Here is a 22671-nt window from a genome sequence, read left to right on the forward strand (position 1 = left end):
TATTATTACGTGTTTTTTTTCATTTCTGTTATTTCTCCATTTTATTTTTCTCTGCATCGTTGAGAAGGGCCTGTAAGTAAGCATTTCACTGTTAGTCCACACCTGCTGTTCACGAAGCATGTGACTAATTCAATCTGATGTTATTTGATGAGCAATATATGTTTCATCATAGTCTCTGTGAAAGAATAAGCGAAGCTGAAATTTGGATTACAATGAAACTGTTGAATGTAAGAAACTTAATCATTTCCAGAATAATTCCTGAGTTTTAAAAAGGGTCCACACAACCGTACTGTCTTATCGCATAAATCATTATCTCAAAGTGATCCTCTTCGCTGAGAATATAGAGATATTAGGATAACAAAGGTACATTTGGCCCATTAAACAACTATCTACAGATAAATATCTAGTGTACAATGAGTAAGGCCAATGCTTGGTCTAATGGGAGGCAATACAGACGCCCCCTCCCCCCATCTGTTTCTTTCCCCCTCTTCCTCACACACGCACACCAGGCTTTCACACATTCAAACTGAGCTTTCAGTTGGCAAATACCGGTAATTGGCTTTCACAGAGCCTGAAGGATTTGCTCTAATGTCTCTGCTCTCCCTGTGCCTTTGATTTTTTTTCTCCCTCTCGTCACCAAGGTGACGGCGAAGCGTTGAGATGAGAAGTGACAGTGCTGAGGTTCTCTGACATATTAAATTAGTTTACCTCGTGTACAATTTCACTAAACAGCGATGGCATTTTAGAATTAGGGTCGTTCCACAAGAAATTGGGACAAATAAAAACAACATTACTGAATGTAATTCATGAAAAAGTATTTTGGAGCAAGGAGATTGGAACAACACATGAGGTATTTTGGTTTTGTGTGCATATAAAACCTTATTTTAGAGGTATGCTGGTTCACTCTTCTTTAAATTAAACCTCAAAGTTGTGGAGTTATACACTGACTGAGTGGTAAATGGAACAACAAGGCGGTATCCCATTTCACTCTAAAATCATACGTTGATTACTGAAAATATAAACTAAATCAAATGATAACACAGAACTATAATAAAATTAACGTCAGCGATTTAATTGATTGTGTAGCATCTCTGGTTCCTGCAGGTGGAAACGTCTCCAAAAATATATACTCTAGGGAGTTAATTATGCTGGGTTCGTCATTACAGTTAAACAATATATCGTGTAGCCTTGTTAGTGTTTTGAATCGGGGATAACAGTGGGTAGATGGGTATTCATACTGTAGCTAAACTCAAATTAAATAAGTAATCTTCATACCAATACTCAGAGTGAGCTGAGGCTCTGTACCAGCATTTGATCAAGGATTGATCTGGACCAACAAAGGCTGTCCGGGAACACCAGGTTTAGTGGGAGATCTAATTGCTACAAAGCCATTATATCTGCTCTACAGGAACACAGTAGTTCCTATTGTTTTTCAACCTGGGTGCAGTTGAACAGGACAGCATTTACAAGCCGAGACTAAGCATTTTCCATCTTGGGTCATGATGACATTACTTTAAAAGTAGTCCTATAAGATAGCGTTTCTCATAAACAACAGCAAACTGAGGATTTCTTTTATCCCAAAATAAGTAGGTAGGCAATCCCTCAACTGTAACACACAAGGTTGTGTTTTCTGACAGAAGAGAGTAAGCACTACTGCTGCAATAACAGGCATCAGTAAAATGGCAATACTGTATCTTAGATTAGAAGGCGGAAGGCAGGTACAAAGGTCATCAACAAAGTGAGACTTATTGATATTTAGGTAGTGGGTACCCCCATTACCTAAATATCACGTTCCCAATTGGTTTACTCTGAAAATAAACAATTATCATACATCATGCTGCCCAGCCCCAGGTCAGACAGGGTAGGTCTATTTTTGCACCAGGACAGTTTGTACAAAAATATATAAATAATTTAAATATAAAGGCATGATAACTGGCTATATTCATGCTGTCGTTGCATTTAAAACATATTTACTTACTCTTATCCTAGCAAAATATCAAAATCACTTGCCCAATAATTAAATTGATGTGCTGAAACTATCGATGACGATAAACTCTTTAGGTTATTGTCTAGAAACTGTCGATGGAATATGTTGTAATTAAACTGTAAATACCTAATGGCAAGATCGGGCCACAATTACCTCCCGATGACATACCGGCATTCATTCACTTACTCATTGGTCGTGTTCCCGCAACTTTTAGACATTCATAGAATACCACATTTTGTGTTGAATAGATGTAGGTCTATATTTTTGGGCAATTCTATCCAATTAAACCCAGAACTTTACCTAATTTCATTCAATATATGAAGAAGTCCCTCTTCAGAAAACCTCCAGCTCGAATGTAATCTTCTCAAGCATCACACCGCATTCCACCTGTGGCTGTACTCTTCATTCGCTACTTTTTCTAGCCAATCAGGCGAATTTTCATCTATCCATAATTCCATCACAAGATAGCGTGGAAATAAGTCATTTTCTCAATTGAATATAATGTTCTGTACACAAACGTAGCGATGTATCGATACTGGGTTTTCGGTCAATTTGGACTATTTTTAGACTCCAGGTATAAGAACTCAATTGGATTACGCAGGAGCGGTTTGACAAGCAGCAAGGTAGTGGTCAACCAATCGGTGTGGGCAAGAACATTTAGCTAATCTTTCAATAGTAAAGTGATACACGTATTGTTCTGCTCAATTCTACTAATCCAACCCATGTTAATAATATATATGTATATATATATATTTTTTTTTACTTCGACTATAATGTGTGATTGTTGTTCGGCTAAAGTCACCAACACTTTCTTTTTCTCTTGCTATCTGTTTTACTTTCTTACGCTCTCTCTCCCTCTCTCTCACACACACACACCATTTCCATTCAAAATCCTGACGCTAAACCTAACACCTAACTCCTGACCCTAACCCTAATTGTAACCCTAAAAGAATGACGCTGAAGTGAATAATACTTCAATTAGTTGGGGCGAAGGACATACTACTCATCCCGGGAGGCGTTATAGAGGCCAGTGTGTGGGATACCAGATGAGACTAGGTTGGCGAGTGGATAAACCGCATTTCCCTTCCGTTCTATTGGCGAACGTTCAATCCACTGGAGAATAAACTGGACAAGCTCTGTTCGAGACTAGCCTATCAACATGATCTGTAATATCCTATGTTTCTCAGAGCTGTAGCTGAACCAGGACATGGGAAATATAAATCTAGCTGTTTTTTCTATATATCGGCAGAACGGCAACAAGCCGTAAGCAATGAAGAAAATGCTCACCCAGAGAGCGGGCGCTAAGATACAAGACTGTTTATTAGTACAGACTGGAATATGTTCCGGGATTCATCCGATGGCATTGAGGAGTTCGCCACAGTCAAGTGCATCCATGTGGTCGTCCCCACAGTGACTTTTGTTTGCCAATTATTCTTACTTTTTAACGGCGTTGTTGGGAAAGGGCTCGTAAGTAAGCATTTCACAATGAAGTCTACAGCTGTTGTATCTGCGCATGTGAAAAATAAATTGAAAATAATTTGATTTGAACCCTGAACCTAACCCCTAAACCTAAAATAGCTTAGGCCCATGAGAACAAATGCACAGTTAAAAAGTAAGAATAATTAGCTGGGAGAATTTTTCTTGTTTTGCTATCCTTGTGGGGACTTTTGGGGATTTCCGGTACCCAATCTCAATTCAATTCCTGGGGCTCTGTGGAGTCTGTTTGTGTTTGTGAACATAGCCCCAAGACCAGCTTGCTTAGGGGACTGTTCTCTAGGTTAATCTCTCTGTAGGTAATGGCTTTGTTATGGAAGGTTTGGGAATCTCTCCTTTTAGGTGGTTGTAGAATTTAACGTCTCTTTTCTGGTAATTAGTGGGTATCGGCCTTATTCTGCTCTTTGTGCATTATTTCATGTTTTACGATGTACACAGAGGACGTTTTTGCAGAATTCTGCATGCAGAGTCTCAATTTGGTGTTTGTCCCATTTTGTGAATTCTTGGTTGGTGAGCGGATCCCAGACCTCGCAACCAAAAAGGGCAATGGGTTCTATTACTGATTCAAGTATTTTTAGCTACAAAGATGACTTTTGAGGAGTAAGACATGTACAGTTGAAGTCGGAAGTTTACATACACTTAGGTTGGAGTCATTAAAACTCGTTTTTCAACCACTCCACAAATGTCTTGCTAACAAACTATAGTTTTGGCAAGTCGGTTAGGACATCTACTTTGTGCATGACACAAGTATTTTTTCCAACAATTATTTACATACAGATTATTTCACTTATAATTCACTGTATCACAATTCCAATGGGTCAGAAGTTTACATACACTTAGTTGACTGTGCCTTTAAACAGCTTGGAAAATTCCAGAAAATTATGTCATGGCTTTAGAAGCTTCTGATAGGCTAATGGACATCATTTGAGTCATTTGGAGGTGTACCTTTGGATGTATTTCAAGGCCTGCCTTCAAACTCAGTGCCTCTTTGCTTGACATAATGGGAAAATCTAAAGAAATCAGCCAATATAATATAAATATAGTAGACCTCCACAAGTCTGGTTCATCCTTGGGAGCATTTTCCAAACGCCTGAAGGTACCACGTTCATCTGTACAAACAATAGTACGCAAGTATAAACACCATGGGACCAAGCAGACGTCCTACCGCTTAGGAAGGAGACGCATTCTGTCTCCTAGAGATGAACGTACTTTGGTGTGAAAAGTGCAAATCAATCCCAGAACAACAGCAAAGGACATTGTGAAGATGCTGGAGGAAACAGGTACAAAAGTATCTATATCCACAGTAAAACGAGTCCTATATCGACATAACCTGAAAGGCCGCTCAGCAAGGAAGATGCCACTGCTCCAAAACTGCCATAAAAAAACAGACTACGGTTTGCAACTGCACATGGGGACAAAGATTGTACTTTTTGTAGAAATGTCCTCTGGTCTAATGAAACTAAATAGAACTGTTTGGCCATAATAACCATCGTTATGTTTGGAGGAAAAAGGGGGACGCTTGCAAGCCGAAGAACACCATCCCAATCTTGAAGCACGGGGTGGCAGCATCATGTTGTGGAGGTGCTTTGGTGCAGGAGGGACTGGTGCACTTCACAAAATAGATGGCATCATGAGGCAGGAAAATTATGTGGATATATTGAAGCAACATCTCAACAAGTCAGGAAGTTGAAGCTTGGTCGCAAATGGGTCTTCCAAATGGACAATGACCCCAAGCATACTTCCAAAGTTGTGGAAAAAATGGCCTAAGGACAACAAAGTCAAGGTATTGGAGTGGCCATGACAAAGCCCTGACCTCATCCTATAGAAAATGTGTAGGCAGAACAGAAAAAGCGTGTGCAAGCAAGGAGGCCTACAAACCTGACTCAGTTACACCAGCTCTGTCAGGAGGAATGGGCCAAAATTCACCCAACTTATTGTGGGAAGCTTGTGGAAGGCTACCCGAAACGTTTGGCCCAAGTTAAACAATTTAAAGGCGATGCTACCAAATACTAATTGAGTGTATGTAATCTTCTGACACACTGGGAATGTGATGAAAGAAATAAATGCTGAAATAAATCATTTTCTCTACTATTATTCTGACATTTCACATTCTTAAAATAAAATGGTGATCCTAATTGACCTAAGACAGTGAATGTTTACTCGGATTAAATGTCAGGAATTGTGAAAAACGGAGTTTAAATGTATTTGGCTAAGGTGTATGTAAACTTCTGACTTCACCTTTATTAAAGCAACAGATATCATTAATAAGAAGGGGCTAGAAGCGTCTTATATGGTGAGCTACCAAGTGACTAGAACAGGCAAGCCACATACTATTGTGGAGGACTTGATTCTTCCTGCTACCGCGGATATGGCTGGGACAATGCTGGGGGAAAAGGCCAACAAAAACTATACAGGCAATGCCTTCAAACAACACTGTTTTATGACACATCAGTGAAATGGCAGGAGATGTTTTGAAACAATTACTCTTTCGCATACAAGCCAGTAAATTCTATGCGTTACAGCTGGATGAGTCAACAGACGTGGCGGGCCTGGCACAGCTCCTGGTATATGTCCATTATGTTTATGGGGGGGTCAATTAATGAAGACAAATGAACTCAAGCTTACGGACAATGTAAAATGTGATATAGCGAAGCACTTGATTGAGTTGGGTGCGCAATTACGCCAGTACTTTCCCGAAACGGACAACACAAACAACTGGATTCGTTATCCCTTTCATGCCCTGCTTCCAGTCCACTTACCGATATCTGAACAAGAGAGCCTCATCGAAATTGCAACAAGTGGTTCTGTGAAAATTGAATTTAATCAGAAGCCACTGACATATTTCTGGGTAGGGCTGCGCTCAGAATATCCTGCCAGCTGTGTCACTAGAGATTCTGGGTTCAGTCCAGGCTCTGTCGCAGCCGGCTTCCCACGAGCCGGGTTGTGACAAAAACTCACACTCATTCTTATGTTTAATAAATGTATCATACAGTGTGTGTGTGGCAGGCTTACAATGATGGCAAAAAACAACATTGGAGAGTGCACTGACCCTGGTGCTAGAGGGGGTACGCTGCTGGAGGTTGAATGTTTGAAGGGGTACGGGACTATAAAAAGTTTGGGAACCACTGCTCTACTGAGATTTACTGTCAGGGCCCAGGTCTGACAGAATCTGTGCAGAAGATCTAGGTGCTGCTGTAGGTTCTCTCTCGCTCTATGCACGCGCGTAAGTGCGTGTGCTTATTATGGCGAGATCACAGAGGTGAAATGCCTAAATGCCTCTAATTTGTCCTGCATAGTGTTGCTACATAAACTAATACCGTGAGAAGTAGGCTACCGCAGGCTATACAACACCGCAGGACGATTTGCTCTTGAATGTCACCTAGTTCTCATCGGCAACTTCCGGCAAACATCGCAAGGTTTCGACGACATCGGTATGAAATGGCAGAAAATGCCTCTGTGTCACGGACTCAAAGATTAGGCTACGTAGTACACATGTATTTGGCAGAACCAGGCCTGCCAGTGGAAGCAAACGCAGTGGATTCAGAGGTTGTCCTACTAAGGAAGAAATAATATAATATCTTCAAACATTCTGCTGTATATTTCAACGGAAGACCAGAAACCGCGGTTTGACAGTTTTGGAATTTCTAACGCGTTCTTTTGGAGTAGGGTGAGTTCGATATTAAACCTTTATAAGACATGTTATTGTTTGCAGTGGGGGAGGGTATTCGCACTGATGGGTTGCAAAGAACACAGAAAATACATTAAATAACAGCAATTAGCTAGCTGGACCATATTGTCAAGTTTTGGCTTTTAAAGACATACACCGAATAAAAAAAAGATGGCTATTGGATATTCTCAAACGCGCACGAGAGGCTACAAAATGCGCAAACGTTACATTGTAAGACTAACTACCTGCTAACAGCTAGTGCTACATTGTAACAACGACCTAAGTATCTTCGCGGCATATAGGCTACTGACAACATCAACGGCGTGGTTACATTTGCCATGCTATATTTGGATTTGTAACATCACCTTATTTCTAAAATGAATGAGAAACACAAGCCCACCATTCGGTCATAAATGGGCTTTTGACAATTAGCCTACCACCAATGGACTAGTATAAACTTGTGAGTGTAAGTTAACTTATTGCCTGCTGCTAGTGCGTCAAGCCGATTTCTATTAAACAGGTGAGAGGTGTATAGTTGCAATTTGTCTACATTTAATCCAATATACCTAAGAATAGCAGAATAATGAATCGACGACTTTATGATCACATCGACAACCATCTATCATAATATGAACGCTATTTATCATGTAAATATGGTTAAATCATATCTTAATTTGACTATCTATTCAATTAAAGATGAATACAATTTCGGTGATGTTTAGTGTCGCATGTTGTTTTTGAAGGATTTTGGACACCTTCATTAACCATTCCAGGTGTGTCATATAGAAGAATGACCTCCGTAACAGATGAAGCCAGATGCTTTTGGCACATTGCTTCTAATCGTGATGTCTGCTCTGTGGTGATAGGCTTCAGTGTCTTCATTAGCTGGAAAAGTAGGCTGGTGAATCCCAGAAAAACACATAGATAATGTGAGAAGTCATATTAATTTAGGTTAGATGTAGACCCCAGCTGGGCATTGTGGTATGAAAGAGAGTCATGGATGGCCCTGAATGATTTGACAGCTTGTTTGAAAGTTTCAACAACCCATTTTCATGTTCAGCTTTCTTCCAGTTATGCATTTCATTTATTCCTTGAAATGAAATGGCCCCCATTTTACTGAAATGCCCCATACCGCGAACGTGTGATTAGTGAGAGACCTTGAAACAGCGTCAGACGATGTTGCGCGACGACATGCTGCATGGCTATGGTTCTCTGCCTCCCTCTGATCGCACATTCTCTCAGATTCTCTGTGATTTGAAGCAGCACTCATCTAAGTTTCACGTCTAAAGACCAACTGACATGTCATAAAAATGCTCACATTCCAGTGATAATGTGGTGGAAAAAAAGTGTCATTCATGTTGTTTTAATAAAATTACACGCATATCATTCAATTTAATCTGACTGTATTGCTATGGTCATCCTGTTGTTCACACCGCCATTCATTCTGCTCCAGAGCACACAATTGGATGGAGCGACTGCACAGAAACGATTTCATTTTGAATTTGGCAAAGCATTCTGTTCAGGCTTCTCCAACCCCTGTTTTAGTCCCTCCATCTCATAGCAGGGCTTCAGGCCGTTGACATGCCTTTCAACCGAGATGAAAAAACCCTGCTGAACGCCCCTTCATGTGGAAAAGGGGAAGGGGGTGGCTGTATAGGCGTATGGAGGTCAAGTCATGGTCTGTTGACCGTGCAGCCATCAGCCAGTGAAAATGTCCTCAGCACAAATGTTCTAGATTTGACTAATGATTTCTTCTTCTAGCTCCTTATCAAATCCAGCGCTCCCTCCCGCTCTCCTTTTCTCTCTGTGCCTCAATACTTTCTTCCATTTGCCTGAACAATGAGTCTTAAATGTACATTTCTGCATGCTCAAATGGTCTATGGACAGTGGTACTAGTCCCTCTTGTTGTGATAGCTGTGGGATTTCTCTATAAGCTAGTGATGAACTTTTCTAGCGCTGGCCAATATCTCGCCTGAACAATCATCTAAAGACATTGTGTTCGTTTTACATTTTCTATGTTAAAATCGAGCCCGGACGTCTCGTTACTATTGTGGCAAGGAAACAAAACACAAAGTGGATTTAACTTCTTCAGGAAAACAGCCCTAATGTTTGAAATTAACATACTTTTAGTGTCATCCAGAGTCACATTTTAGTTATTTTCCCTGCTTTTCCACACAGTATTTTACATATAGCAGGTTTTTAAAGGACCAGAGTGTGGTCTGCTTTGTTTTAATTTTTGCCATAGAAAACGTATTGCGACACTGGTATCCTCACAGCCCTAGTTCAAATGCTAGCAAAGCACAGCCACAACCCCCAGGAAATGCCCCTGTTTTCTGATATTGGAGAAGTTTTTAAAGCTGTAGAAGCAGGATGTATGCAATGGATTTTTTGAGCTGAAGGTTTGGCCAGCTTAGGCTAACACAATTGTGGCTGAAACATTGGTCCCTGTTTAGACCACAATTGATTGGTGGTGGCAGACAGTTTGCTGGGCTTTTGTTTTGCTTTGCAGTGCTCTGGTTTTACATTTTTGAAAGCTGTGATCCAAATCCTGGAATGAATTTGTACAGTATATTGATTTATGATAGGATATAAAATACCAGCTAATCCTATAAACCCAGAACTATAATGTGTTGTAATGCATTTACACCTATTTAGATTAACTGTATGTGTAATGCAGTATACCCTCGCTAGCCTAAATGACCCAAATGTCATCGCTATTCAGGGGGGACTTGATTTCTCTCATATACTGAATCATTTCGCCTCATGAATTTTGACACACAATGCAGCCTCTGTCAATCGTATTCCCATAGATTGACAGCTATGGCTTGGAAGGTCCAGGTAATAAGCTGATAATATGCTAATTGCTTTTTTATCTTTCTGTTTCTTCTCCCTCTGTCTTAGGTCTTGAGACAGAAGTCCCACTTGGATGCCCAAAACACACACTTTGTCCAGATTTCATCATGAATCGGAATAAGCGTGAAAAGGAGTATTACAGTTTAGACGTCGGGGATTCCACTTTTACGGTGTTGAAGCGCTACCAGAATTTAAGACCCATAGGCTCCGGAGCACAAGGAATTGTCTGGTGAGTAGATGGAGCTGTGAATTGGAAAGGAAAAGAGATGCCCTGTAGCCAAATGCTCATTTTCCAGTGGCTATGTTAGAACTGTGTGTGTTACTCTGGGAAAGAACATCTCGTCTGAATCATACTATAAAATATCACAATTTGCCAGCTATTTGAAATGGTATTGGAAGTCAATGTGATAAAAACGTTATTAGCTGCTGTAGGTTGAAATGGCATTGGAAGTCAATATGATACGTTATTAGCTGCTTTAAGTTTGTTTATATGCTATATGTTTGCCATTGGTCCGGTATTACACTTCAATCATTTGGACCCTGATATTGATCTAGGATGTGGGAAATAAGGAACAAAACTCATATTTCATTAAATATATATATATATATATTTAATGCTAGCCTTCTTCAGATACATCATAAAGTATGGACGTACATTTGTATTTTTGTGTTTCTAGCTCAGCGTATGACCACAACCTTGAACGAAATGTGGCAATTAAAAAACTCAGCCGGCCTTTCCAGAACCAGACCCATGCCAAAAGAGCTTACAGAGAACTGGTGCTTATGAAATGTGTCAACCATAAGAACGTAAGCTATTCACCTCTCTGAATCTGTGTGTCTGATTCGAAAAAGGGGAACAGCAAGTAGGAAAGGGAGTTGTCCCGATTTATAGAAAAGAAAGTTGCGAAAGCATTTTCTCTTGTACAATTGAACCAAAATGTAAGATTCACCACAGATCATTCTAGAATGCTGCGATCCTCTTGTAGCTCTTACATGAATTCTTGATTAATTTTTCTAAAATGTCATTGTCTATTTGATGTGGTGTTGTTCATTTTCGGAAGAACCCTTCTGTAGTTTTAGCTCGCCCTTAGGCAGCATATTGTCAGCATGAAATGCAATGTTCCTACATACGCTGCTCACACAACTATGATGCACTGATGCATCTTATATCTCCACAGATTATTGGCCTATTAAATGTATTCACGCCACAGAAGACGCTGGAAGAATTTCAAGATGTGTAAGTAACGTCATCGTCGCCTTTGCTTATAAAATCAATAAGGATAAATTGCAATACTGTATAATCTCTGTTTCCTGGTAGGCTGTAGTGCTGAAATGGCCAAAAGTGTATTTTGGATGTGTGTTTTTTTGTACAGTGTAGTGGGGACCAGGGTCTATTGTGGGATAACTGAAGGGTTAGTACATTGTAGTGCATGGGAGGAAATGTGATTCAATCTCAGAGCGGAGGGAGGTACTTTGAGAATCTCTGTCTTTCTGATTTGGATCTAAAAAGAAAAATGAACATCATGGCTGGGGGGTAAACAAGCCCGTTGCACTATGACGGAGTATGACGGCGGAGCAGTCCACTCCTGTGTTTGTGTGCGTGTATGTATCCTGCAGCATCACACAATAGAATACATTTGAGTCATTTATGAAGTAATTTACAATGCTTTTTTAAGAAGTGTAATAGACCAGGGTTTTTCAAACTTTTCTTGCCCAGGGAAAACCGGTGACCGAGGGACCACCATCATATGTTAGCAAAAAAAAGAAATCACATCTTGTCATCATTAAAAGATGACTGCTATGGTGTGTGGTCATCCACACTTCCTCCCAAAATGGCTGCTGTGCCATTTTTTTCCCCCTTGCATTACTTGACATAGATCCAGAAAAACTAGATGTGTAAATCCATAACTGGCATAGTTCTGGGTGAATGATAATGGCAAGTAGAAGTAATAAACATTTTAAAATTAATAGATTTGGTCAACAGTTATTATTTTGACCTCCCCACAGTTTATTGGAAGAGGAAGTGTGAACTCTAACATAATTTATTAGCTAGAAAGGTAACTTGCAGTTTTTAATCTACACAGTTTGGCATCGAGCTGAGAAACACTTTTGCCGTTTTAAGATAATTTCCTTCAATTCTATGTATTTTGCTATGGCTAATGCTGTGTTCCTCTGCTCAAACATTTATAACAAAATCAATGGACATGTGGCCTGAATGACCATTAACGTTTATTTTATTTTAGATTCTCCCTGACTGTCTAGCTGTTATTTGATTGTTAGTTCTCAGCCATTATTTATATATACACACTACCGTTTAGAAGTTTGGGGTCACTTAGAAATGTCCTTGTTTTCATGGAAAACATACATGAAATGGGTTGCAAATTGAATAGGAAATATAGTCAAGATGTTGATTAAATAATGATTTTTAATTGAAATAATAATTGTGTCCTACAAACTTTGCTTTCGTCAAAGAATCCTCCATTTGCAACAATTACAGCCTTGCAGACCTTTGGCAGTCTAGTTGTCAATTTGTTGTGGTAATCTGAAGAGATTTCACCCCGTGCTTCCTGAACCACTTCCCACAAGTTGGATCGGCTTGATGGGCACTTCTTACGTACCATACGGTTAAGCTGCTCCCACAACAGCTCAATAGGGTTGAGATCCGGTGACTGTGCTGGCCACTCCATTATAGACAGAATACCATCTGACTGCTTCTTCCCTAAATATTTCTTGCATAGTTTGGAGCTGTGCTTTGGGGCATTGTCCTGTTGTAGGAGGAAATTGGCTCCAATTAAGCGCTGTCCAGGGGGTATGGTGTTGCAAAATGGAGTGATAGCCTTCCTTCTTCAAGATCCCTTGTACCATGTACAAATATCCCACTTTACCACAACCAAAGCACCCACAGACCATCACATGGCCTCCGCCATGCTTGACAGATGGCGTCAAGCACTCTTCCAGCATCTTTCAATTTTTTATGCATCTTACGAATGTTCTTCTTTGAGATCCGAACACCTCAACACCAGTGTCTGTGTTATTTTGCCCATCTTAATATTTTCTTTTATTGGCCAGTCTGTGATATGGCTTTTTCTTTGCAACCATGCAAAGAAAAAGGCCAGCATCCCGGAGTCGCCTCTTCAATTTTGAAAGTTGAGAACAGTGTTTTGCGGGTACTAATTAATGAAGCTGCCAGTTGAGGACTTTGAGGCGTCTGTTTCTCAAACTAGCCACTCTAATGTACTTGTCCTCTTGCTCAGTTGTGCACCGGGGCCTCCCACTCCTCTTTCTATTCTGGTTAGCTGTTCTGTGAAGGGAATAGTACACAGCGTTGTACGAGATCTACAGTTTCTTGGCAATTTCTCGCATGGAATAGCCTTCAATTCTCAGAACAAGAATAGACTGACGAGTTTCAGAAGAAAGGTCTTTGTTTCTGGCCATTTTGAGCCTGTAATCGAACCCACAAATGCTGATGCTCCAGATACTCAACTAGTCTGAAGGCCAGTTTTATTGCTTCTTTAATCAGAACAACAGTTTTCAGCTGTGCTAACATAATTGCAAAGGGGTTTTCTGATGATCAATTAGCCTTTTAAAGTGATAAACTTGGATTAGCTAACACAGTGTGCCATTGGAACACAGGAGTGATAGTTGCTGATAATGGGCCTCTGTACGCCTATGTAGATATTCCATTAAAAATCAGCCGTTTCCAACTACAATAGTCATTTACAATGTTAGCAATGTGTACACTGTATTTCGGATCTATTTGAATGGACAAAATATTTTTCTTTCAAAAAACAAGGACATTTCTAACTCACCCCATACTTTTGAGCGTTAGTACGCATAAACACAAACTACCGGTCAAACGTTTTAGAACTCCTACTCATTCAAGGGTTTTTCTTTATTTTTATATTTTTTACATTGTAGAATAATAGTGAAGTAACACACATGGAATCATGTAGTATCCAAAAAAGTGTTCAACAATTCAAAATATATTTGAGATTCTTCAAATTGCCACCCTTTGCCTTGAGGACAGCTTTGCACACTCTTGGCATTCACACTCTTGGCATTTCCCCCGCAATTGAAATAATATGAAGGGGGGAGAGAGTGTGAGAGGCTCACTCATTACAGCAAACAAGCAGGTACGCTTTTATTACAGGAATCATGAGAATAATGCACTTCACTGTTGAACAAGTTCATGGTTTTATCCACCCAGAAATAGGACGTTTTGATTGAGGTGACCAGGTAGAATGTGCAGCTTGCACCAGTCGGAACAATTAAATGGTCACAGTCTGAAGCCCTGGTGTGTGAGTGAGAACGCGAGACGTGTGCACTCTGTGCATATTCTTTCATGTGTGTGGGTGTATCTGTGTGCGTCTGCCTGTGTATGCATACGTTTGTGAGTGTATACGTGTGCACTGCACATCTTTCTGTGTAATGTCATCCACCCTCCCTTCCCTCCTCTGTATCCGTCCCCAGGTATATTGTGATGGAGCTGATGGATGCCAACCTGTGCCAGGTGATTCAGATGGAGCTGGACCACGAGCGGCTGTCCTATCTGCTCTACCAGATGCTGTGTGGCATCAAGCACCTTCACGCCGCGGGCATCATACACAGGGTGGGCACACACCACCACACCTTGCCTGGCCAAGCAACCTTAATATGACCCAGTCCTCCTTTGTATTCCTAAAGGGTTCCCTTCTCTTACAATGCATTCACCTTTGGAGAATAAAATAAAAATAAATAAAAATACATTTCATTGGTGTGGTGTGAATGGAACTTAAGCATCGGTAGAGAGTTATCTATCTCTAAAGCGTATCCCCCTCCTGTCCCCCAACCTCAGGATCTGAAACCCAGCAACATCGTGGTAAAGTCTGACTGCACGCTGAAGATCCTGGACTTTGGATTGGCCAGGACAGCGGCCACGGGCCTCCTGATGACCCCGTACGTGGTGACCCGCTACTACCGCGCCCCTGAAGTCATATTGGGCATGGGTTACCAGGCCAATGGTGAGTGAGCGACCGAGGGATCGGCCAATTGGAGCTGTGCGTGCCGCAGAACGCTGTTTGTCGCTTGCCCCGCCCACAAGGTCCTGAGACACCCACCTTCAGCCACCCCCCCCCCCCTCCCGTGTCAGTGTCACAGTCAGAGGGGTAGGTGGCACGCCTGGCTATGCGTTGTGGGTTCCTTTCCTGCTGCATAGAGAGCCAGTGCACAGCAGGCGTAGTGCTTGTGTTTTGTAGGAGGCTGTCCAGAGACGGCGCAGCTGGACTAGATGTCAGTGTGATCCAGTCCCTAGTTTGGCTTGTCTTTAACAATTAACGTTTACTGCAAGAATGTGCAGATGTGATGGGGCTTGATATCTCCGAATCATTGGACTCGCTGCGATAAAATTCAAAGATTAAATACGAGGGAAAAAACTGCCTGAAAATATGGGCATCCCTGCAGTGTCTAAAAACGACCCAAACTTTCCTGCTGACTTGTTGCTTTGCCTTTCTTCTTCTCCTTCTTTCTATGCTACACATATTTAGTGGATATATGGGCTGTGGGCTGCATTATGGCAGAAATGGTTCGCCACAAAATCCTTTTTCCAGGAAGGGACTGTATCCTTGTGCTGCTTGAAGCAGTTCAGTTCTGCATTTGAAAAAAACATCAGTTTATTTTTGAAGGCTTGTTACAATGGATTGCGGAGATCATGTCAAAGAGCAACTGTCAAAATGTATTTATCTTCTGATATGCCTGACACCTCCACTCCCCCCCACACCTTCCCTCTATCCCCCAAAGCACCCAGTGCTGTAGCTTGATGCACTTCTCACTTATGCAACAAGCACCTGAAATAGAATTCGACAGTGTTTTGCGCTTTCATTTTTTACCAACACAATTGCAAAAGATACCCTTTTAAATCATATTGTTTGATGTACTTCTTCAAAGATAAGCAGCCATTTTGGCAGAAAATAAGAAATGGACCCTGTCCTAACACAGAATATCTAATATCAATGATTGACTGGTCGATCTTTTATCAATGATCAAAAATTGGACTTTGTCTATTAAACTAATAGTATTAATTTGCCCCAGTGAAAATCTTGAGGGTTTTATGCATTTCTGCTGTCATAATACAGTTTCTGCAGGCCTCGGGTGTCAATGTCTTGCTAGTCGAAAGCCAATGTGGGCAGTTCTTTGGCCCACTTCCACTTTGTTTAATAATATGCCAGATAGTGAACCAAAAAACCCTCACCTTATCATGATGCACTGCCTAGTCGCACACTGACAGCGGTTTGACATGAGAGTTGGCATGCCTTCATTTTCTTTGTTTGTATTCACACACATCACCTTGTCTGCATCGTAATTACTTCCTTGTTTTATGATTTTTATTTTGTATTTTTTTGGATTGCTATGAGTTCTGCATGCTAATTTGGTTGTCATTCCACTTTTCAGTTGATGTCTGGTCTATTGGCTGCATCATGGCAGAAATGGTCCGAGGTAGTGTGTTGTTCCCAGGCACAGATCGTATCCTTCCCTGGACCCTCGTCGTCCCTCCATTGTGTGTTTGAATATTTGTCTGTATGTGTATGCAAATGTGTTTGTTATGTGTGTGTTCTGGTGGTCAGCGTATCATACTGCGTTTACATGTTAGTCATTTAGCAGATGCTCTTAACCAGAGCGAGTTACAGGATCGATTAGGGTTAAGTCCCTTGCTCAAGGGCACATCGACAGATTTTTCACCTAGTTTGCTTAAGGTTTGAAACCAGCGACCTTTCACCCTATCCAAATTACTTTCCACTGGGTTGGGTATATGTGAAAGGGTTTGTAGCTGTCAGCGGCCATTTCAACTCAAGGGAAAAGTGTTCTGATCACTTCACCTCATTACACAGTCCCACGTCGATGCTCGTGGCTTTGTTTTCAGTCTTCTTTGTGTCTGTCTCACTGGAGAAGAGGTGATCGAGCAGCTTTCCCTTGGTTCCTCAATCACAGTTGTTCTACAACGTCAACAGTGAAATAAATTCGCCTCCTCTGTGTCCAGTGTCCGTAATCCTCCTCCTTTATCCCAACTACAAGCACAAAACCGTGCCAATATTCCGCTTGTGAAAAGCCTCTTTGCAGCATTTGTCTTACATGTTGGAACGTCAGATATTGATCAGTGGAACAAGGTGATCGAGCAGCTGGGGACTCCAAGTCAGGAGTTCCTGATGAAGCTCAACCAGTCAGTGAGGACTTACGTGGAAAACAGACCCCGCTATGCCGGCTATACCTTCGAGAAGCTCTTCCCCGACGTCCTCTTCCCAGCCGACTCAGAGCACAACAAACTGAAAGGTAAGCGGGGAGAGCACACGCCCCTGGGGGACACCCAGCATGGAAACTGCAGTATGGTGTATCATTGTGAAATGCAAAATGTCTCATACATGTCTGTATGACTAGAATATCCCATATATAGTAGTCAGTTATTTGCTGAATATAAGTATATTATGTGCCTAACACTGTCTCTGATATGCACTAACTAATCGAGTCCGACTTATGTGATCAATTGGAAATTCCACGGAAAGTAGTCTGATGATCATGAATAGCATTTTATGTGGTGGTTTGAAGCCTTACTCTGCTTTGATTCGGATCATGTTTGACTAAGGGACTCTATTCTGGCCCACTACACTAATTTATCAGCACAGTGAATGTCAGCCGAGGGAATGAGAGGGGAATTTTCCCACGCCATTAATTTATCTATTTGTCTCAATTGTCTCGCAGCAAGTCAAGCCAGAGACCTATTATCGAAGATGCTGGTAATAGATGCATCCAAACGTATCTCTGTGAGCGAGGCTCTCCAGCACCCCTACATCAACGTGTGGTATGATCCAACTGAAGTGGAGGCGGTAAGCACTTACTGGCCCATTATGTGGGCGTGGAGGGGTGGTTCTTGTGTTAATGATCTACTCTTACGTTAGATAATAACATGACTCTTCAGATCTACTGTGCGTGTGTGTTTTTATTTTCTATGCGTGCATATGCCTCGAAATACACATTGAGTGTTGAGAGGGAACGTCAAAACAGCCACACGCAAAATGATGAAAGCCCTGTGTTTGCCTGCCTGTGAAAAGCTTAGCCCGGATCAGATCATAAAACTCCCTGACTGTTTAAGCAGGGGATCTGGATTTGACATCCATTGACAGCCAGGTCGTCATCACCGAGAGTGCACTTGCCATTTTTCCTCTGTCAACCAATCAGACCCCGGCTACCGTAAAGTGCGGGGGTGGAGAATGAGATGTTGCACTCCACTCAGTCACTCGCATGCAAACGTTCCTCACAACTGACAAAATCGGCCTTGAGACGTGTAGATTTGGCTGCAGTGCAGCGCCTTGTGCAAATGTATCAAATTTGATTGTGACTCAGCCAAGTGAAGAGAAGGCCAACAGTCCCCATGACACCCCACTTAAAGTACACTGTGCCCTGTCCTGTTCCTCTTGCAGCCCCCACCACTGATCACAGACAAGCAGCTGGATGAGAGGGAGCACACGGTGGAGGAGTGGAAAGGTACATTAGAGAGCGAGAGAAGCCATTTTCCTTACCCATGCTTTGATTCATACACTTTGAGCATGTTTAAATGTTTCCACTATGTTACATTGCAATTGCACATTATTCTAAGACTCTACATCTCAAGATGTTCTTGTGGGACATTCAATCTTAATATTTGAGTTTTATGCAGGTTTTGCCCTTTGTCTGTCTCGGTCCTAAAATGCCTGTCTAAAGTGAGACGTGTTTATGGTGCATCCTACCCCTCCCTGTCTAATCTAAACCTGGTCTGGTGATCTAACCCTGCTTCCTTTGGGAGCGTGATAATGACGACAGGGCATTCACACCCAAGTCTAGCAGAGCCCTGTTTATTATGCTCTATTCTCAAGTGTGGACTCCGTGTCATATCATGCTAGCAATGTTCCTGTCTGTCATGTTCTTCTTAGGTTTATGTCTCATGTCTAGGGTTGCAAAATTCCCGAGATTCACAGTTTTTCCAGAAATCCCAGTTGGAAGATTCCCAGATATCCTGCTTGTTCCCTCCTAATTCCAGGAATCTTCTGACAAGAATTTCTGGAAAACCTGGGAGTTTTGGTGTAGTTACCAGAAGTTCAACTGTAGGCACTCTTTTGACTAAATCTTGTGATCCATTGCAGATTTGATATACTTGGAAGTCCAGGACTGGGAGGAGAGAACGAAGAATGGAGTGATCCGGGGACAGCCAGCGTCTTTAGGTTAGTTTAGAGAGTTTTCTGCAAGGGCAACCTAGCACTCAAACTCTGATAGTTATACTCTATAACTAGTTCTTATAACTTGTTCCTGGTCAGGTCTTATGGTCAGAGAAATCTCCTGGTTCTAGAGTACTATGTGTGGGAGCAACAAATTGAGACTGGCACAGTCTCTCTGCCCGTGGTTGACTTCTGCTCCAGATCCAGCTCTTAATGAAGAACCGTTCCTCTTTCTGCCTAACCAGAAGTGGTTTAAGTCTGACTTGATACCCCCTCTCTGTTTCTCCATACATGTAGCACAGGTGCAGCAGTGAGCAGCAGCTTCCAGCAGCACCCTTCTGCGTCGTCCTCGTCCGCCAACGATGTCTCCTCCATGTCCACTGACCCCACCCTGGCCTCGGACACAGACAGCAGCCTGGAGACGGCCTCTAACACGGACCCGCTGGGCTGCTGCAGATGACCATCACCCTGCCCTGGTCCCTGTCCCACCAGTCCCTACACTTGTCTTCGATGGTGTAGAGTTTAGGCCAGTTTTGATGTTTGTTTGTAAAAAAAGAAAAGAAGAAAAAACATTTTTTCCCCTTAAAGTACTACTACATTTTATTACATTTTATTAATATTTTTTTAGTCCAGGCTGTAATATCAATTTATTTTTAACCTAAGAACTTTATGATTTCACTACGCTGCAGTTTTGGCCAATGGTGATATTTTGAGAATGTCTGTAAAAGCTTTTTACATGCTTTCATTTTGTATCTTTGTTTTTAGTTTCATCTACTTCTATTTCAGGCTACTGCTGTTTCAACTGGCCATATCAATGTAGAATGAGTTTGTACAGATTTTATGGTGAATATATTTTTTTCAAATTTAGTTTGCAGTGAGCCATTCTACCCATCATTTATGATTTTAGTACTCCCCTTCCGAATATTACTATTTCTTTGTCTATTCTAATCTCTTTCATATAGAATACTGTTTAAGGCATATCCATTGGGTTGGATTTTGAGATATACAGTTTTCCTCGTGAGTCACTACCTCCTTGAAAAAAAAAAAAAAAGTTTATTAAACCGCTTTCTTTTTTTCTTTTCTTATTAGTTTAGTCTTAAAATATCTCAAAATGCTGTTAGATTCCTGAACCATTTTCTCTTTTGGTAAAAGAAGACATTTAGTATTTCTTTTTTGTTGTTGAATTTTTGTCTGAATTTTCTTTTCCAATATTATGGGTGTTACAGTATATGACGGAAATGGCGCAGATAGGTCCAGAAAGGAAACTAAGGAGCTTTTGATAATTTTCTTTGTTTGTCAGTGCTGAAGGCACTGGTCAGTTATTCTCCAGTGATTATTTTCTACAGGTTTACTCTTTCTTTGACAGTGGGGCTATGTTGTACGCTAGGACTGAGAAACGTGGCAGTGGTCGTACTGTACAGGTGAATGCTGAAGAGCTTTGTGAGAAATAGTATGTTACTAGTTAGAACACATGACTTGAGACGGTTGAAGGTATATGAAGAATGTGTTTCGATTGAGTCCAAAACAGGGACGTAGAGAGGGCTTGTGTATGTAGTGATGTTGGTTGTCTTTGGAGGGATGGACATTCTGCAGGCTTAAAGCGCAGAAACAAACTATTTAAAGAAACAAGGTTCCTAATCTGTGCTCATGTTATTCATGTAATATAAGTGTGCAGTCAGCTTGCAGTGTATTGAACATTTCAAATTGGAAAATGAGTGTACAATACGTAAGTAATAAGCTGGATCTCAGAGAAGATAATTGGCTGAACCCTTTGCAGAACTTGTACGTATGCATGCACTAAATAAATGTCACCCTATGCTTAGTACATCACAAAATAGCTACAGAACCACTTCAAAACCCAAGTGAATCAGTGATTCTGAACTGTATGCAATAATGGTGTCCTTTAAAAAAAAAAGAGGCTTTTAAAAGGAAAAAGTGCCTGTGGTTTGTCAAGCATTCATTCCTGAGTATCTAGGAAGAGGATGAGTAGGCCTGTTGTGTCGAGGTCAATAACGTTTCCTGATAATGACTAGTAGTTTCCACAAATAAGTCAATCACATTTGAGGCGTTTATCGTTAATGTATTGTACATTTTCTTTTCCTACGGCATTGGTAAGTCTCCAACTTTACGGTCAATGTTCTGTCAGGATGATGTATGCTTCTGATTATTTTAGCTCATACATTTGAAAATGTTTCAGAAAGGGGGCAGTTTTATCAATGTAGGTCTTTCATCAAAGTAAAATACGTTTTTTTTAAAATTACAATGACTGGTAGGTGTGTATGGTTTGCGGCTTTACTTTGCATAATGAGAATGTGCTTGATGATTTTAGGAGGGAAATTATCATACTGTTTTGCCTCATTTCCTCAATATTAAGCCAAATGTATTTGTGCTGAATGGTGGCTGTGGCAGTGTAGCTGTTATGCGGTGGTGTTGAAGAATGCCTGTGCTAAATGATGGAGTTGTTTCAGAATGTAAAATACCATGTAGTGTGTTGTTGAATGGTCGAAGGGGAAGGTATGCAGAATAACAGCCAATCATATGTATCCATTATTATAGTAGCTGTGTTGTAATTCAATTATGATACATTTTTTATTTTAAGTGCTCTTCTGTTTCTTAACCCAGCATTATTAGGGACACATTCAGAATTGTTTGACTTTCTGTGGCTTTTTGCTTTTCTATCACATCTCTCAAAATTGTGATTTTTAAGTAGGCTTTGATGAACTACCTCACACTCAATTTCTACAAGTTCTTGGATACCTAGTTGCCCACATGATTAGCTATCGAAGACATGTGAATACAGATTCCGTTATTTATTTATTTGAGAGTGTACTATTGTCAATGTTAGGAAACTTCTAGTTGTGTACGGTGTGTACTTCACCTAGTTGTTTATGTAAATGTCATTTCTCCCCCCCTCTTTTTCCCTCTTGTTTTTACAGTTCATGTGCAATACCTTCTGCAAATTATGCTAGTAGTAAACTAAGTGATGGATCTAGCCTGTTACTTTGTATTTTTCTGAAGGTAGAGAAATGTTTGGTACTGTCAATTCATGTTTTCCTTTTTTATGAATTAGGATGATTCCTTGTGACTTTTAATCTATGATGTTACGTAATCAGTCCTATACCAGTCCTTAATCTATGGCCAGAGGCGGTTATATCATGCATGGCCAATAGATTTTGATTGGGATCAGGCCAAATAATGATAAAGGAAAAAATGTAAAAGATAAGTAATGCCTAAAAACAAACTCATATATATATGGTGCTGGTTTGTTATGCAACTAGTTCAACATGTCTGGCTCTGCATCCCGACCGCAGCCAATGAAAAGTACACTACTGGAATAAAAACACTGGGATCTGATGATGCCAACTTTAAAAAAACATGTACTGCAAAATAAAAGAAACAAAATTTGATTCGTGCATTTGTAGGTCTTTTTTTTGCACTTGATCTTAATATGT

At 40.9% G+C, this 22671-nt stretch overlaps 1 protein-coding gene across 3 annotated transcripts; it reads left to right on the top strand.

Moving 5' to 3' along the window:
• The first annotated feature begins 6905 nt into the window (after positions 1-6905).
• On the top strand, positions 6906-22626 carry LOC129835622 (mitogen-activated protein kinase 8). Of its 3 annotated transcripts, none has more exons than XM_055901448.1 (12): positions 6906-7148; positions 10050-10230; positions 10679-10808; positions 11180-11238; positions 14472-14610; positions 14836-15001; positions 16428-16499; positions 17121-17303; positions 17730-17854; positions 18449-18512; positions 19148-19225; positions 19522-22626. In XM_055901448.1, exons 2-12 carry the CDS (start codon positions 10109-10111, stop codon positions 19677-19679), a joined length of 1296 nt encoding a protein of 431 aa, XP_055757423.1. In that variant the 5' UTR covers positions 6906-7148; positions 10050-10108; the 3' UTR covers positions 19680-22626. The 3 variants fall into 3 exon arrangements, with proteins under 3 accessions (XP_055757423.1, XP_055757348.1, XP_055757492.1); XM_055901373.1 differs by lacking the exon at positions 16428-16499 and adding an exon at positions 15524-15595 and having other exon boundaries at positions 6907-7148; XM_055901517.1 differs by having other exon boundaries at positions 6908-7148; positions 19517-19618.
• Positions 22627-22671: the final 45 nt, after the last annotated feature.

This window comes from Salvelinus fontinalis, chromosome 1, assembly GCF_029448725.1.
Source record: "Salvelinus fontinalis isolate EN_2023a chromosome 1, ASM2944872v1, whole genome shotgun sequence".
Taxonomy (NCBI): Eukaryota; Metazoa; Chordata; class Actinopteri; order Salmoniformes; family Salmonidae; genus Salvelinus; species Salvelinus fontinalis.